This window comes from Carlito syrichta, unplaced genomic scaffold (assembly GCF_000164805.1).
Source record: "Carlito syrichta isolate Samal-C Ts95f unplaced genomic scaffold, Tarsius_syrichta-2.0.1 Scaffold305129, whole genome shotgun sequence".
Classification (NCBI taxonomy): domain Eukaryota; kingdom Metazoa; phylum Chordata; class Mammalia; order Primates; family Tarsiidae; genus Carlito; species Carlito syrichta.
The window spans coordinates 286,859-303,640 of record NW_007249225.1 but is presented as its reverse complement, the minus strand read 5'-3'; the positions used below and the strand labels follow the sequence as shown (position 1 = coordinate 303,640).

General features: G+C 54.7%; 1 protein-coding gene across 1 annotated transcript in view; it reads right to left on the bottom strand.

The window, feature by feature from the left end:
• GSG1L (GSG1 like) overlaps positions 1 to 16,782 on the bottom strand; it is a 153,308-nt gene that overhangs the window by 4,999 nt on the left and 131,527 nt on the right. Inside the window, exon 5 of the mRNA XM_008061177.1 lies at positions 9,818 to 9,888. Within this exon, the coding sequence (XP_008059368.1) occupies positions 9,818 to 9,888 (71 nt within the window). The remainder of the gene's footprint in view (positions 1 to 9,817; positions 9,889 to 16,782) is intronic.

Genomic DNA, 16,782 nt, shown 5'->3' with positions numbered 1-16,782 from the left:
AAAAAAAAAAAAAAAAAAAATGTGGCTTTCAGCAAGCAGCTCTGCGTCTCTGAGCCTGCAGACGGACTGATGTGCAAAGGCATCGGCAGGCCCAGCTGCCCCTGAGCTGACTTGGATACTGACAGATGTGAGAACAACCAAGTGCCAGCGCCAGAGGGGGGTTGGGTTCCACAACCTCTCTTCACAGATGGGAAAACTGAGCCCCGTGGGTGTGAGGAGATCTGCCCGCAGTCCCACGCAGAGGGTTGGTAGCAGGACTGTGCCCTAAGTTCCTCAGGAACCCTCCGGAGTCAGCAGAGTATTTGACCTATGGGACGCACTCCGAAGACGGGACTTCTCCTTTCTTCTGCATCCAGATATCAAAGCACGGACATGCTTCCCGTCGGGTCTTCTCCAGTCCTGATTTCCCAGGCCTTCTGTGGAAAGTCACCGTCCCAAACCCTCTCCGAGGCACCAACGTCCTGGGGTTCAGGTCCAGGTCCCGCTGGATTGAAGAGAGAAAGCCACAGCTACTGTTCCAGGATGGACCCACGGGCTGGAAGGGCCCTTCAAGACCAGGAATGGCAACGCCTCCACCGATGTGCAGAAGGGGAAACCAAGGCACGCAGGGAGGAGACAGACTTGCCCCAGGCCACTCTGCAGCTGGTGGAGTGAGGGCAGGCCCCGAGGATGGGCCGGCGGTGGAAATTGGCGTCCGTAGTAGCCCGGCCTGGCATGGACCAGCTGTGCCCCTTTGCGAGGAAGCTCCTTCTGAGGGGAGGGGTGGGGCTCTCCCAGCCGCTGTCCCGGGTGCTGAAAGTCCCTCCGGGTCTCTTGGGTTCATTCCAAGCTTGCTGCCTGGCTGCCCAACCTTGACCTCTGCCCTCCACAAAGAAATGGGATGTGGGCCAGGCGCAGTGGCTCACACTTGCAACCCCAGAGCAACCCCAGAGCTTTGGGAGGCCAAGGCGAGAGGCCCACTTGAGGCCGGAAGTTCAAGACCAGCCTGGGCAACAGAGTGAGACCCCTTCTCTATAAAAGATAATGCATTAAAAATGATGACAACAAAAAGAAATGCGAGCCAGGCTCGGTGGCTCAGCCTGTCATCCCACGCCTTTGAGAGGCTGAGGTGAGTGGATTGCCTGAGCCCACGGGTTCGAGACCCGCCTGGGCAACTTGGCGAGACCTCATCTCTACAACAAATAAAAAATTAGCCAGGCGTGGTAGCGCGCGCCTGTAGTTCCGGCTGCTTGGAAGGCTGGGGCGGAAGGATCGCCGGAGCCCAGCAGGTCGAGGCTGCGGTGGCCGGGAGCGGCCACTGCACTCCAGTCTGGGCGACAGAGTGAGACTCCAACTCAAAAAAGAAAAAAAAGAAACGCGATGTGAAGAGCGGCGGAGATGAATCAAGGCTGGCACCGAGGTGTCTGGCTTGGGAGACCCGTCAGTCAGTGATGCCGCTATCCCAAAATGTCACCCCCTCAGTGAGGCGCCCGGTGGCCTCTCCCTGTCCACTCTCCTTGTGACTCTCTGCCAGAAAGGGCTTCAGCGATGCCGTCGTGTCTGGAAACAGCCGTTGACTGGTTTCCTCCTGTCTCCCCCCGAGGCTGGACGTCACAGGAGCGCAAAGGTCCGTCCCGCTGTTACTCAGGGTGGCGTCCCCAGCACCCAGCTTGATCCCAGGTACAGTGTTTGACAGCACACAGCTGTTGACCAAAAACGTGATGGAGGGTTCTGGAGGATGAGCCGGTCTGTGCGGGAGCCACATGGACAGGAAGGTTGGGTCTCCTGTCCACCTCGGGCGGGTGGCCTCAGGAGACTGAATGGGCCTGTCCTTCTCCTCACTGGAGTCGTTTCGGGGACCCTACGTGTCTGGGCCGTAACCTTCTCTTTGTCTCTCTCTCACACTTGGGATCCGGCTGGGCCCACTTAACCGGTCACCTCTTCCCAGAGCCACCGACTCCTCTGGTCTTTATTAAACACGTGCCGGGCACATCCCCTGTGCCACAGCCTCCACGTTGGGTGCTGGCCCTACAGACGTGAGTAAGTCACAGCCCCGCCCACTGGGTGCTCATGGACACACACGTGGAAAGCTGAATGAGAGCAGGCTTGCCTCCAGCTCTCACCGTGAGCTGAGAGTCACTCAACATGCTTCCCACACACGGGTTTGGGCTCACCGAATCCTCAAAACCACCAGTGAGGTGCCGTGGCTATTCCCACGTTGCAGACAAGGACATTGAGGCCCAGAGACGTTCAGTCATTTTCCCAAGGTCTCACTGCTGGGATTTGAATGCAGCCAGCTTCACTCCAAAGGTTGGGCTCATAACCGCCACAACAGATGCAAGCGCCAGGACAGTGAAATGCAGGGACAGATGTGCCCACCTCAGAGGTGGGGGGCGGGGAGGGGCCTGAGCGCCAGTCCCAGAAATCTGAGCTAGACTTGGACAGCACTTGTGAAAGCACCCGGGGCCCCGGGAGTGTCTGACCTTTGCTCAGTGGAGGAACATGGCAGGTCATCTCAGGCAGAAGGAACAGGGTGTGAAGCAGGTTATTGGCAGGCGCGTGAGGCTCCTCAGGAGGTGTGAAGACCCAGCAGTGCTGTGACCGCAGGAGAGAGCCACAATGCGGCTGCAAAGCAGACACGTGGGCCAGAGGGGAAGGGGCGGGGCGTCGTGAGTGCAGAAGTCACCCAGTGCCTGGTGTAGAGGACCCGGCAGCCCCTAGACCCTCGAACCTCTGGGGTTCTGCCTTTTCATCAGACTCAGTTAACACAGTCCTGGCTTCTGTTAGACCTGGACTCTTTAAAAATATATAGTCTGGGCAACATAAGGAGACCTGGTCTCTACAAAAAAATTAAAAAATTAGCCAGGCATGGTGACATGTGCCTGCAGTTCCAGCTACTCAGGAGGCTGAGGTGGAAGGATCCCCTGAGCTCGGGAGGTGGAGGTCACTACACTCCAGCCTGGGCAACAGAGTGAGAAAAAAAATGTATTTATAGGTAGATAGACTTTAATAGAGATAGGATCTTGCTATGTTGCCCAGGCTGGTCTCGAATTCCAGGGCTCAATTGATCCTCCCACCTCAACCTCCCAAAGTACTGGGGTTACAAGCATGAGCCACTGCACCCAGCCTGGAAATCTGTATTTTGACAACTGCCCCGAGTGCTTCCTAGGGCCGGGCACCACTGGGGTATCGCTATCATGGATAAAAATGGGCAAGAGAAAGAAGAGCCACGGCGTAGCTTTGGGTTGGGATCAGGCGGGCTTGTGACCAGGACAAGGGACTTTGTTTCTCGGAACCCAAGGATCCTCCCCTGTAAAATGGAAACACGGCTCAGAGCACCAGCCTCGGGAGGACCACGTGAGCTAAATTACTCCCAGAGACAACCAACGAGCTCCTGGGCACTCAGCAAAGGGGCTGCCACATGGAATACGGCAACCAGGCCCGTACTCATGCATTCCATTCTCCTGGAGAGAGGCTGGAGATACACCGGGGAACAGGACGGGCTCAGAGAGGGCCGAGGGCTGGGAGGGAAAACGGCCAGGTGAGGGACGGTGAGGGGTCCTCCACGCACATCAGAAGGGCTGCTGTCCTGGGAGCTCAGATCCCGGAAGGCTGGGGCAGGCATGGCCCACGCTTATGTCTTCAGAAGATGGATCAGAGGCAGCTGGTCCTAGAAGCAGGTATTTCTGCCCAGAAGTTGCTGAACAACCCAAGGGTGTGATAAAATGAAGACTCGCTCCTGGTGGTGTCTCCAGAGAAACAGGTACTAGCCAAGGGCCCAGGACGGCTCCAAATTTGGTCTATGGGCTGGCAGCATTGGCGTCACCGGGGACTTGCTAGAAATGCAGAGTCCCGGGTCCTGCCCCAGACCTCTTGAACCAGAAGGGCCCAGCATTCCACCCTTGGTTGGGCCCGCCACATGATTCCGGTGCTGATGCTGCCTTGGCTCTCTCGACCCCCACGCCAGCGTCTCCGATGTCTCCAAGTTGCGTGCCCATCTGCGCTCCTAGCAAATTGGCATTGATATTTATTTCAGAAGTATTGTCTGTTTCCATTTTAATAAAGGAAGCGACTCGAGCAGGACTATATTGGATTTGATTTTGATCTAATAAAAATGCCAAGTTGCTCTGGGCCCAGAAAAAGGCTTCCTTGAAATTCCCTCTGCTACTCTGGGGACAGCGGCAGCAGAGACCCATTTAGACCGAAGCTCCCAGAAGCCACCTCTGTGCCCCGCGAGTGACAGCCTCTCACAGAGCCCAGCCTTACAGGGACACCTGGCAAAATCAAAAGCCTGTCTCGGGCATTGAACTTGACAGCCGCCATCAGCTGCAAAACTCAGTCGCTCCCGAAAGGAAGATGCAGATACCTGGGCCATATGGCAACACCGCTCCCATCAAATGTCACGTCTGATGTGCTCCCGAGCTGGCTGGTGGCACTGCAAAGCCCCCAAGGCAGGTTTTGAAAGAAAACTCTTTCCTCAGGAAAAAAAAATGTGGCAGAAGACACATCACAGCAGCCCCCCAAAATAGCACCTTTGGGGACGGTGAGGATAGCCAGAGGTTTATGGAACTGTTTACATACGAGTGGTTTCTCCGGTGGGCGGTGGTGGGAGAAACTTGGAGGTGGAGAGCAGCAATGGAGCACCTACTGTGTGCCGCACACTAGTTTAGGCTCTTGGGATAGCGGCATGAACAAACAGACAAGGGACCTGGTCTCCCATCACTTAGTGGCGTAAGGCCACAAAATAAACCCCAAGCGCACTCACACCAAAGATAAGGTCAGGGAGGGACAAATGCCATGGAGACAAGAGAACACAGAGATGTGAAGATGGCTGGGGAGGCTGATGCAGACCAAGAAAAGCCTCTGGGAGGAAGTGGCTTTTCAGCTGAGACCTCAAGGAGGAGACCAAGTCAGCCACGTGATGATTTAGAGGGAGAGCATTCAGGCAGAGAGAACAGCAGGTGCAAAGATCCTACAAAGGGAATGCGTTTTGCATGTTTGAGAGAGGAAAGCTGTTTAGCCGAGGCCACATGGGGCTGGGGGGAGCAGGGGGGGATAGGGTCAGGGGCTTAGGGATCCCAGCAGGAGCAGCCTTGTCCTGGGGTCAAAGGAAAGCCCTAAGCACCAATCTGAGTTGTATCGCCTGGGATCTCGGCCAAGTCGCTTTGCTGTTCCCTGCTGTAGTTTCTCTGCAAGAAGACTCTCCCTCTCTGGGCTGGAGCAGTCATCAGAGGAGATGGCAGCGAAGTGCTTAGCGCAGCCCTGCACACAGTAAGTGTTTAATAAAGTGGGCTCCCTGACATTCCTCCTCCCCCGTTCCTCCTGCCGGCAAGTCAGCCCATGGCGGCATCCGAGCAGCTGTTCCCTGCAGAAACGTTGCAAAACTCGTCCAGCCATTTCCAAAATATTTTCTTGGCTGAAAACCCACTAGCAGCTAAGAGGCCGAATTCTGGAGAAGGCATCGTCTCCACAGTCGGTCTGATCGCTGCTTCTTTCGATTCAAACTCTCCAAGGACCGAGATCATGTCCGGCTCGGCCCCATGACCTCAGGACCCTGCCCGGGCCTGGCACACAGGCTGAGCCCAGCAAGGGGAGCCTCTGACTGGCACGGGTGGCTCACCCAGCGGGTCAGGATGTGCACACAAGGGAGTCGGACTGGCCGGAGTCAAATGGAGTCAGACCTCCTGACTGTGTTGATGCCGGGTCAGCCACAGTCTTAACCTCCTGGGCCTCAGTTTCCCTGTTTGTAAAATGGGGCTGTATTTAGGATCAAAGTCCTCAGGACATACACAGGGGTGAGATGCCGTGATCAGACGTGGGGGACGGAGTTCTTGATGTTGGCTATCTGTATAACCAAGTCCAGCACTTCCATCTGGAGGTGGGTCACCCCGCCTAAGTACCCCCTCCTGCCTACTGTCTCCTGTCCTCTACCTCCCCCATCCCCCCAACCCACTGGATGAGGTGCCTGTACTGACCCCATAAAAGCTCCGGCCCCACAATGCAGTAATGGCTTGGGTCTGTCTCCCGGCAGGCCTGGGAACTGCCAGGGCCCAGGAGCACAAGGCCACCTCCATGTCCCCAGGGCCCAGGGAAGCCTCTTTTGTAAAGACTTGTGGAAGAAACAAACAGCCCACCCTCAGGACAACCGAGGTGAGGTACTGTCTTTGCCCATGTTCCGCTGACCCCACCCTCGGCTCTGACCACAGAGGCGGCTTTTCCTTCTACACGGAAGTCCCCAGCTCCTCTGCTGGCCCCAGGAGAGAACGCCATCCCTGCTAGTGCTCAGTTATCTGATAAAGGGCACCCCTGGTGTGGGGCTGCGGGGGCTGGGATTCTTCCCTGAGACACCAGGATTTGGAAGACCTCAGGGGTAGCTGATGGCCCTATGGCCCAGGCAAGAGTACAGTGGCATGATCACAGCTCACTGGCTAATTTTTGTTTTTTGGGTTTTTTTTGAAAAGGTAGTGTCTTGCTATGTTGTCCAGGATGGTCTCGAACTCCTGGCCTCGAGCAATTCTCTTGCCTTGGCCTCCCAAGATTCTGGGATTACAGGCATAAGTCACTGACCTGGCTCTCCGCTGCCTTTTTAAAGCATCCATGAAACTGGCTGCCTCCTAAATGCCCCAGCAAGCGCCTCAGACTCCACACAGACAAAACATCCATGTGCCTCCCAAACTGTCCCTCTCCCCAGATCTTCCATCAGTCAGTGTCCCCACACCCTTGACCGCACTGGCAAAAACCCTGCACATCCTAGGTTTCTCCCTCCCTAGCCCTCACTGAGCTCCCTACCCCACCCCATGGTGGTGCTCATTGCTGACCCCCACCTGCATGAGGAAGGCTTTCTCCACCCTCCACTCTGCCCAGTCCTGAGCTGGAAGTGCCAGAGGATTCATGCATCCCAGCCTCCCCTCAGCAGCCCTCAGTGACCCAGGGGAGATGTCATCCCGCCCCGGGGACCACTCTGATGGGTGCTCTGCCACCCCCCTCTCCTGCTTAGTCCCCCTCCCCCACTCCTCCTTGGCTTTTCCGCAGTCACCCAAATAAAATACTTGATGCCGTGTCCTTATCTCGGGGGCCTGCTTCCAGGGGAACCCATGCTAAGACCCTCTGGAAATTCTACCACAGAGAGTTCTGGAAGCCACCCACTTCCCTCTCCATTGTCACAGTTCAGACCACCATCGGCTCTCCCAGGAATGACTACCATGGCACCGATTCTGTGCACAGCCAAGTCTACACTGGTCTCCTGGCCTCTAGTCTAGCTCCCCTCGGATCCTTTCCCCACAATACAGAGATATGTATGCAGAGAGGTAGAGTGGGAGATGGATGAGACAGAGAGAGAGAGAGAAAGAGAGAGAGGAGAGATATGCTAGACAGAGAAGGGTAGGTAGATGATAGAGAGAGATGATAGAGAAATAGATGCTAGAGAGATAGAGATATGTTGGATAGAGATAGGTGGGTAGATGAGAGAGAGAGACGGGCGAGATAGAGAGAGAAACAGATGATAGAGAGGTGTAGAGATAGACAAGGGAGAGGAGGAAGGGAAGGAAATGGAGAGATGATGGAGAGATATGAGAGAGATAAATGAGAAGGAGAGACAGATGATAGAGATAAGCTAGAGATAGGTAGGTGACAGATGAGAGATTGAGAGATGAATAGATGGTAGAGAAATAGATGCTAGAGAGATAGACAGAGATAGATGAGGGGGAGAGAGTCAGAGAGGGAGGGGTGGAGACAGAGGAAGAGAGAGTGGGAGGGAGAGGGAGAAAGAGGCTGTCCTGGTGGCTTATGAGGTCACCGACTCCCTCCCCGCGACCTTGGTCGAGTCCTACCCCTGCTATCTCCCCAGCGCCTACAGACACTTGCTGAGGGGTGAGGGGCAGAATCGCCCACAGGCTGCCGGCCTGTGGCAGGCATCAAGGCTCCTTCCGGGGGAGTGGCCCCAGGTAGGCTGTGGGCTGTGGGAACTGGGGGAGGAGGGGCTTCTGCAGTTGCCTCTGGCCTGGGAATGCTCATTCCTAAGTCGAGGGCTTGCTTTTAGGGCCACAGTGGCTCCACTTGACTCTATTTTCCATTTTCAGGCTTCGGGAATTTGGCCTTTGCTCCACCCAGTTCCCCAGATGCCCCAAGACAACCCCCAAGGCCTCTTAATTGTTCTATTTATTTATTTATTTATAGTCGGGGTCTTGCTCTGTTGCCCAGGCTGGAGTGCAGTGGCATGATTATGGCTCACGGCAGCCTCAACCTCCTGGGATCAGGCAATCCTCCCTTCTCAGCCTCCCAAGTAGCTGGGACTACAGGCATACACCACCAAACCCAGGGAATTTTTTGAATTTTTTTTTTTTTTTTGGTAAAAGCGAGGTTTTACTATTTGCCCAGGCTAGCCTAAAGCAATCCTCCCATTTCAGCCTCCCAAAGTGCTGGGACACAGACATGAGCCACCACACCTGACCCCCAGAGTTTCCCGTGCACTCTGCAGAAATCCCCGTAAGGCTCAGGCCCAAACATGGAACTGACAGAGTCCTGGGCCGTGCTGGGGTTCCACCTGCACCCCTCTCGAGTGCCTCCCAAGCAGACTTCCCTTTCTTTATCCCTGAGGCAGGAGTGCAGACTCCTGACCACTTTTTCAGGAAGCCCCCACCCTCACACAGAGCCCAGCATGTCCTTCAATGCCACCCTTCACTGGGCAAGCAGGTAGTTGGCATGTGGGCCCCTCCCTGGGCTGATGCCTCCTGCAGGGGCTCTCTGCCCTCTCCTCTTCCCCTCCTGAGCTCCCTGGTTCCCTTCCGTCTCCTTCCCCAGCACAGCCCACGCTTGGTTACGAGGATCACAGGATAAGGAGTCAGACAGGCCTGCAGGTTAAATTTCTGTCTGAGCTTAGCTTCCCCAGCAGGAGACTCGGACACAAGAATTCGAGTATAGGTGACATGTTAAGGAAGGACAGGGAAACTGGGCAGAGAGGTCATGTGGCCCCAGGACGGCCAGGGAGAACTCCTGAGCCGGATGGCCACTGACTCTTCTTCCCGCAGGGAAACTGCGCCATGCCAGTCTCAGGGACCTATCCCAGAGCTAGGCACCCACTGGCCAACTTTCCTGACCCTACCGGTCTTCTGTGGGTAGAGGTGGGGTGCCTCCAGGCACAGACTCGCAGCTATAGATGGAAGCCACTGAAGCTTCCTGAAAGATGGGAGAGAGGGGGAGGGCGCTGACCATGCCTGCTGTAACTCTCCGCCACTGGCCAGCTAAGCCGTGTGACCTTGGACAAAGCACTCCAACTCTCTGAACCTGAACGCCCTCATCTGCAAAACATGGGCAGCCAGGCCGGCTTCAGGGGTTGGGATCTACAAGAAAGAGAGATCGGGCACGAAAAGCCCTCCGTCCAGAGTGGGGTGGACAGGGAGACGCGTGCAGCGGTCAGCAGGCTCAGCCGGGATGAGACCCCACTAGTTTTCATCTGGGCTTTTCTCTCTCCAGCAAGGCCCTTTCTCTCCTTTTACCTCCGTGTGGCTTTCTGGTCCCAACACCTGTTTTCCTGATGGATGCCCTAGATTCCCTCTCATCCTGAGCCCCACAGGGAGGCGCATGGAGTTAGAGCACTCTCAGCTGTCAAGCGCATCCATGACTCAATGACTCTGGCCCAAGGCTCCTCCCTGACTCTCCGGGACTGCTCTCCCTGAGGAACCCAAGCTGTGGCTCCCTGCCGGCCTCTGAGGCACTCCCTCCTCTCTCTTCCCTCCTCAGCGTCCCACCCTAGCGGGGGGCTGGCGCATCTCCAGGGGCTCTTCCTCCTCCCATAGCCCACGGGTCTGTCGCAGTGGCCACCGCAGATGAAGCCACTTACGGGTGGGGTATCTCTCGTGGCGGCAGTCCAGGCGGAAGTCCTCCTCCTCACTCACATCCCTCTTCTCCATCCTGGGAGAAAAACAAAGGAACAGGAGTGAGACAGCAGGCCGAGCGGGCCCAGGACCTGAAAAGTGCAATCCCTCAGGGTGGAGAACATTTTGCAAAGGAATTTTCTGCCCACCGCCCTGTGGGATCTGCCCCACGACCCTGCGAGACGGGCCTTGTTGCTATTTCCCTTCTGCTGGTGAAGAAACGGAGATGTTTGGAGGTGACGCGGTTGAGCCAGTGCCACACAGCTAATATTAATACATTCGAGGCAGGTTAGGATGCAAACCCACTGTTCTCACAAAAAGGTGGACGTCAGCTAGGTGCCAATGATCCACTACAGAAAAACCTGTACTGTGTGGTTTGTTTCCATTTCCTACCTAGACTAAAACACTTCCTGAAGATAATTCTGTATACAAAGCCCCTGTCCTCCAACTCCCGGAACAGTGCTCTTTCCCTCCAACTGCAAGAGTGTCTCATGCGTGGATTCCCTCTCCTCCTGCTCCCAAGGTTACCGGGTCCTAGAGGGGTGGCAGCAGAGGACAGCATGGAGCAGAGGCTGACAAGGACTGGGACAGTGACACAGTCCAAACCTACACTCTCCCCCCATCGTCCCACTGATCAATGACTGGGCCTGAGAATGGGTAAGGCTGGGTTCCCTCACTGTCCCCATTCATTTATAACCCACATACATCACAGAGCTCCAGATGGTCCAGGCCAAATAGGAATCCTGTTTACAGAAAGGCACTCTCTTCCCCAGAAGTAAAAAGAACTCCAATCCTTGTTGCACCCCTAGAAAGGTGCACCCGTTCACACACCCTGGCATCTTTCTTCACGCCTCTCTCACTTACCTCACAGCTCTGCTGAAACCTCACCTGTCTGCATCTCACTCCCCACAAGCTCTCTTCAGTGCCCTCAGTGTGGTGTCTTCCCTTTCTTCCACCCTTCCTGTCTTGCCCCTGCTATCCTTCTTTTTCATGCAAGGATGGCTCAATCCTCTCCAGGACAAATGTCCCTCCTCTCTTCTCTGACACCACCCATCACCTCTTGTTCCTGACTGCATGTCCAGGAGTCAGGGCAGAAGGAGACACAAGTGTCCTTGGTAGAGGGAGAGAGATACTCATCCATTGATCATTTTATCTTCCTAAGATCATTCATTCACTCACTCATTCCTTTGCTTGTTCTCCAGGAACTTCCTGAGGGCCTATTCTGTGTGGTGCGAGGTGCTGTGTGGGGAAGAGAAATGACTGCTTCACAGTCTCTGCCCCAAAGAACTCCCAGCCTTGTAGGGAAGACCAACTGGCACAGAGCTAAAAGAGCAGACACTGAAGGACTCCCTATAGGACTGCCCACACTGCCTGGACCAGGTGCAAGGCCTGTGCTTCCCAACAAACTCTCAACAATTGTTTTCCTTTTTTTTTTTTTTTTTGAGTCAAGGTCTCACTCAGTTGCCCAAGCTGAAGTGCAGCAGCATGATTATGGCTCACCCCAGCCACCAACTCCTGGCCTCAAACAGTTCTCCCATCTCGGCCTCCCAAAGTGCTGCGATTACAGGCATGAGCCAACCACGTCCAGCTCAACAGTTTCTATTTGCAAATCTCTTCTGTGGCCTGGATGGCCCTAAAAAGCAAAACAAAAGGTATGTGTACTGATGCTAGAGGAAGGTAAATTTTAATTCAACATAAGAAAGAATTTTTTAAAAATTGTCTTTTAATAGAAACGTCTTGGTTGTTTTTGTGACAACACAGGCTTGCTCCAAAAACCAACAAACAAAACAATTCCGGTGCCATAGAGAGAGCAAAAGTCCCCTGTGATCACATCTCCATGAGGGAAATCAGCACTGTTAGCAACTTGGTGTTCCATCTTTTCAGAATTGATATGTTTTCTACATAAATAGACTCATGCGAAATAGTTTTGTAACCTGATTTTTTTTTTTTTAACTTACCCAGAAATTTTCTGTATGGCTATATCTAGATCTCACTCATATTTTTTGTCATAGCTGTCTTTGAAAGAATAATTAATGTTCCATGACCTGTATAGACTTTTAGATGTTTTCCTTTTTCTTTTTTCCACTCTTCTAAATAATGGTGCATGTGGCTCACGCCTGTAATTCTAGCATTTTGGGATGCCCAAGTGGGAGGATCACTTGAGTTCGAGACCAGTCTGGACAGCACAGTGAGACCTCATCAATAAAAATAAAAATTTTAAAAAAATTAGCCGGGTGTGGTGACGCACGCCTGTGTCCCACCTACTCAGGATCTGAGGCCAGAGAATCATTCAAGCCTAGGAGTTCGAGGCTGTGGTGAGCTGCGATTGTGCCACTGCAGTCCAGCCGGGGTGACAAAAGTGAGACCCCAAGTTAAAAAAAAAAGTAATTATAATAATGGTGCATGTAGTGAGTTCCCCGTTATCAGAGGTGCACAAGACTGGAGTATCACTGGTCATGAGGCTGTAAGTAGATTCAAATATGGGATGGGAGGCTGGACCAGGTAACTGAGCCCCATCCTCACCCCAGAGTGTCACTGCCTGGCCATATGTAGCTCTTCTAGGTCAACAGGGACCAGTCAGTCCTGCCAAGTAAAGGGCTTCCACATCCACCTGCATTTCACAGCCTTAATCTTGAACCAGTTCCCTGATCCACCAAATCCCCTGGCATCTTATCTTGAGGTTCCTCTTCCTCCAGGTCTCATGCTGGGCACCTTCTGGGCTCTCAAGGGATCTCAGCCCTGGGAAGTGGGGCCCATGTCTAAGGAGAGAACCGGTCCAGTCAGGCACAAAACCTTCCCTCCCTGGTCACCCAAACTGTGCTGCCCAGAAACCACAACTCAACAGCAAACCTATCCAATTCCACCTGCCAGTGAGTGGGCATCTGTGTGGGCTGGGCCTTGTGCTGCGGGCACAGGGCCAGCTCCGAGATGCCCCTACCCCAGCAGCCCTGGTCCTTTTCACACATACACAAATAGTGATGACTTCATGTGCTATGTTCCCCAGCAGAGGGAGGTCAAGAACGTTGGCAGGTGGCTCAGCCTGCAATCCCGTGCCTTTGGGAGGCTGAGGTGAGTGGATTGTCTGAGCCTGCGGGTTCGAGACCCGCCTGGGCAGCAAGACCCCATCTCTACAATAAATCAAAAAATCAGCCAGGCGTGGTAACGCATGCCTGTAACTCCGGCTACTCGGAAGGCTGAGGCGGAAGGCTCGCCGGAGCCCAGCAGGTCGAGGCTGCGGTGGCCGGGAGCAGCCACTGCACTCCAGTCTGGGCAACAGAGTGAGATTCCAACTCAAAAAAAAGAAGGTTGGCAGGGCAAATGCCTGTCTAGTGCAGAGCTTGGCGAAATCTTTCTGGAAAGACCCAGACAGTAAATACCGGAGGTGCTGTGAGGCATGTAGTCTCTTACCACCACTCAACCCTGCCTGGTTGGTGAAAGCCGTGCAGGTGGTATGCAAAGAAATGGGCGTGGCCAGCAGCAGACAGTGGGCGGGGCGGGGCTGGAGGAGGTGATGTGTCAGTGCTTGGGCTGGCTGGTGGTCCTCAACTTAGCAGCATGTGGAAGTCACCGGGGAGCAGGGAGTTTTAAATTATCTTGGGTGAGGGGGAATGGTCTTAGGATACAGCCAGGGTGGAGAGTTGGCTTCTCCGTGTTGGCGTCTCATGCTCGCTTTTCAGAGGCAAAGCTGAGTGATCTGTCTTCCTACAATACTGTGTTCTGGAAAGAACTGGTTTTCTCTTACACACACTCAGTCCTCTCCACCAGATTCACCAACCTGACACCAGATCTGCAGGGTCTGCAGGGCCCTGGCAGCCTCTGGGTATGGCTAAGGGCTTGGCAGGTTCTGGGCAGGGGCTGACGACCCTTCCGCAGCCTCCCAAGGGCCGAGTGCCCCCAACAGCCGGAGACATGCAGAGGACACGGGGAGGCTTCAGGCATGATGAGACCAGGGGTCCTGGCAGGAGGAGGACTGTGGTCGAGCTCAGCTCTGCTAGGAACTGTCAGCCTGACCCTTTGCAACACACCTGGCCCTGCTGAAGCTCAGTTTTCTTTCTTTTTTATGTTTGATGGTTTGCTTGAGGTGAGGTCTCACTCTGTCGCCCAGGCTGGAGTGCAGTGGTACGATCACAGCTCCCTGCAGCCTCCGCCTCCCGGGCTCAGGCAATCCTTCTGCCTTAGCCTCCCAAGTAGCTGTGACCACAGGCATACCACCATGCCTGGCTAATTTTTCTAATTTTTTTTTTGAAGAGACAGGGTCTCGCTTTGTTGTCCAGGCTGGTCTCAAACTCCTGGGCTCAAGCGATCCTCCTATCTTGGCCTCCCAAAGTGCTGGGATTATAGGCGTAAGAAACCTCACCCAGCAGATTTTCTTTTTTTTTAATGGTGGTGTAGGAAATCACCTACAAATATTAGTTTTGTTTTTTTTTTGAGTTGGAGTCTCACTCTGTCACCCAGACTGGAGTGCAATGGCTGCTCCCAGTCACCTCAGCCTCGACCTGCTGGGCTCCGGCGATCCTTCCGCCTCAGCCTTCCGAGTAGCCGGAATTACAGGCGCGCGCTACCATGCCCAGCTGATTTTTGATTTATTGTAGAGATGAGGTCTCGCCAAGTTGCCTAGGCGGGTCTCGAGCCCGTGGGTTCAGGCAATCCACTCACCTCAGCCTCCCAAAGGTGCAGGATTACAGGCTGAGCCACCGAGCCCAGCTTAAATATTTAAAAATGGCCCTTGGAGGGTGAATGGCAAAACTTAGTGTGACACAGTGCTCAGAACTGGCAGCAGGGAGTGTGTCACATCCCTAAGGCACAGGGTGGTGGCTCCACTGCACACCAGTTAATTTTGTCTGGGACAAGTCTTGATCTCCTCATCTGATAAACGGGCATGTAATGTACCTACCTCCTAGGATTGCTGTAGGGATTACACCGATCAATCAATGCAAAGCTCGATCAACTTAGAGCAGTCCTTAGAGCACGCCTTGGGGCTTACCGTTATCATTGTCACCATAACTGTTACTGCTGTCCTCATTCCCGGACCTGTCGCTCTGTGACGGTCTCAGAGCGGGATGCCATCATTTAACCCATCAACCAGAGCCCCTCCCCAAACACACACTGCTTTCTTACATCCCAGCACTCAGAGCTGTAGCTGCTGTGGCCCCAGGCAAGGGATATTTTGAAAGAAGCAGAGAAAAGGTTTCAGGGTATCAAAACCCTCTGGATTCCACGCAGCTGGAGCCTGCAGGTGGTCATAGCACCGCCTTGCCCCACAAGAGGCAGAGTATCCCAAACCAGTGACTCCGAGCATCAGCAGAAGCTAAGCACGAGTTGATGCTATGACACCCAGAAAGGCAGAAGAGTCTGGGAACGGTGGCAGTAACAGAGGTGTCTACTCAGACACGAACAGCGTCATGCCCATTTCACAGATGGGAAAGTCAAAGGTGAGACAGACTCACAACTTTTGCCCAGTTGAGTGGCAGGCTGGCAAAGGTTCACGCCTGTTTCTCCAATAGAAGAAAGAGCCTTGATTCGCAGTGTTTGTGAACCTCCGTAGAGCAAATATTCCCACCTTGGCAGATTCAAAGTCACCCGAGTGACATCACTGAATGTAGAGCCGGAAAGAGGCCTGTGCCACGGGCTGTGAATCCATCAGGGTCCGGGCGGCTCCACCCCTGCAGCCGGCCAGTGACAGGGCTGGGTTTACGGGTCCCTGGAGCTTGGGCATGTGTCCACTGCACCCTGTGGACTCCCCAGCGGGCCCACACTGGACAGACCAGTGTGGCGAGGTCCTCGGGGCCAGGGACCTGGTATCGCTGACTCTTCCAGAGCTGCAGTGGGAGTGCCCACAGTCTTGGGGTGACTGCTCCGTCTCACAGTCCCCACCCCCGTGACCAAATGCCTGGGATCTGGCTGAGGTGGTGTTTGCCCTTTTTGAGAGAAGGATGTGGGCAGGTGATGGAGGGCGGGTTTCAGAGAGGACCGAACTGGTGTCTCTTTGGGATGCTCCTTGGTACCTGCTGGCCTGACTCCAGGGCTCCACGTGGCAGCCAGGGGCATCGGCAGGGGCTCACAGGTCTCCTCTCTGCTCTGCGGGGCGGGGGTGGCGGGCCAGGTGCCCCGGAGCCTCCCCTGCCCCCGTTCCCGGCATATTCATGGTGTGTGGCCCCATCGGCACCATCCTCAAAGCCAGTCTCCCTCCCTGGTCCCAGGTCGGCTCCGTTTCCCAAACCTCCAGCCTCTCATACATGGCCAACCTTTATGCTGTGCTTCTCAAACTACCTGTAATAAAGGTCCAGCCCCCTCTCCATGTTCCACCTATTTTGGACCCATTCTTTCCTAATAGTAAAACTGGAATGGACAAAAACATTAAAAAGGCCAGCGTGAGTGTCCCAGCCATGTCGACTTCCTGGGTAAGTTTCCACAATCCTCCATTTCCGCCCTTCTACCACAAAGGGTGTTTGCAAATGGGCACGGCCCAGGGACCGCACTTTGAACAGCGCCGGCCTGCGGGACCCTTCGTTGTCCACCGGCACCTCTTCACCCCAGCACCCGCCAGCGTGGCATCTGCTCTGCCCTCCAGTCCAGCGCTTCCCAAACTCAAAATGCTGGGAGATCCCCCAGGAGCTTGCGCACATGCAGATTCTGATTCAGGCTCTGGGGCGGGGCCTGGGACTCTGCATTCCTAACAGGCTCCCAGGTGAGGACAATGCAGCTGGTCCTCACCTCCCCCAGGGGAGGACAATGTGGCTGGTCCTCACCGCACACGTGAGGGGTCAGGTTTGGACCGTTAGGGGCTCTGCTCAGCCCAGGCCTCCAGTCCTCTCCCCACAGTCCTGGTTACAAATGCTCATTACCGAGGAGCCAGCTGTGGTGACTCAAGACGTCTCCCTGCTCAGGCTCCCTCCCCACCCCCTCCCACCTGTATGCCTGGTCCTGCCTC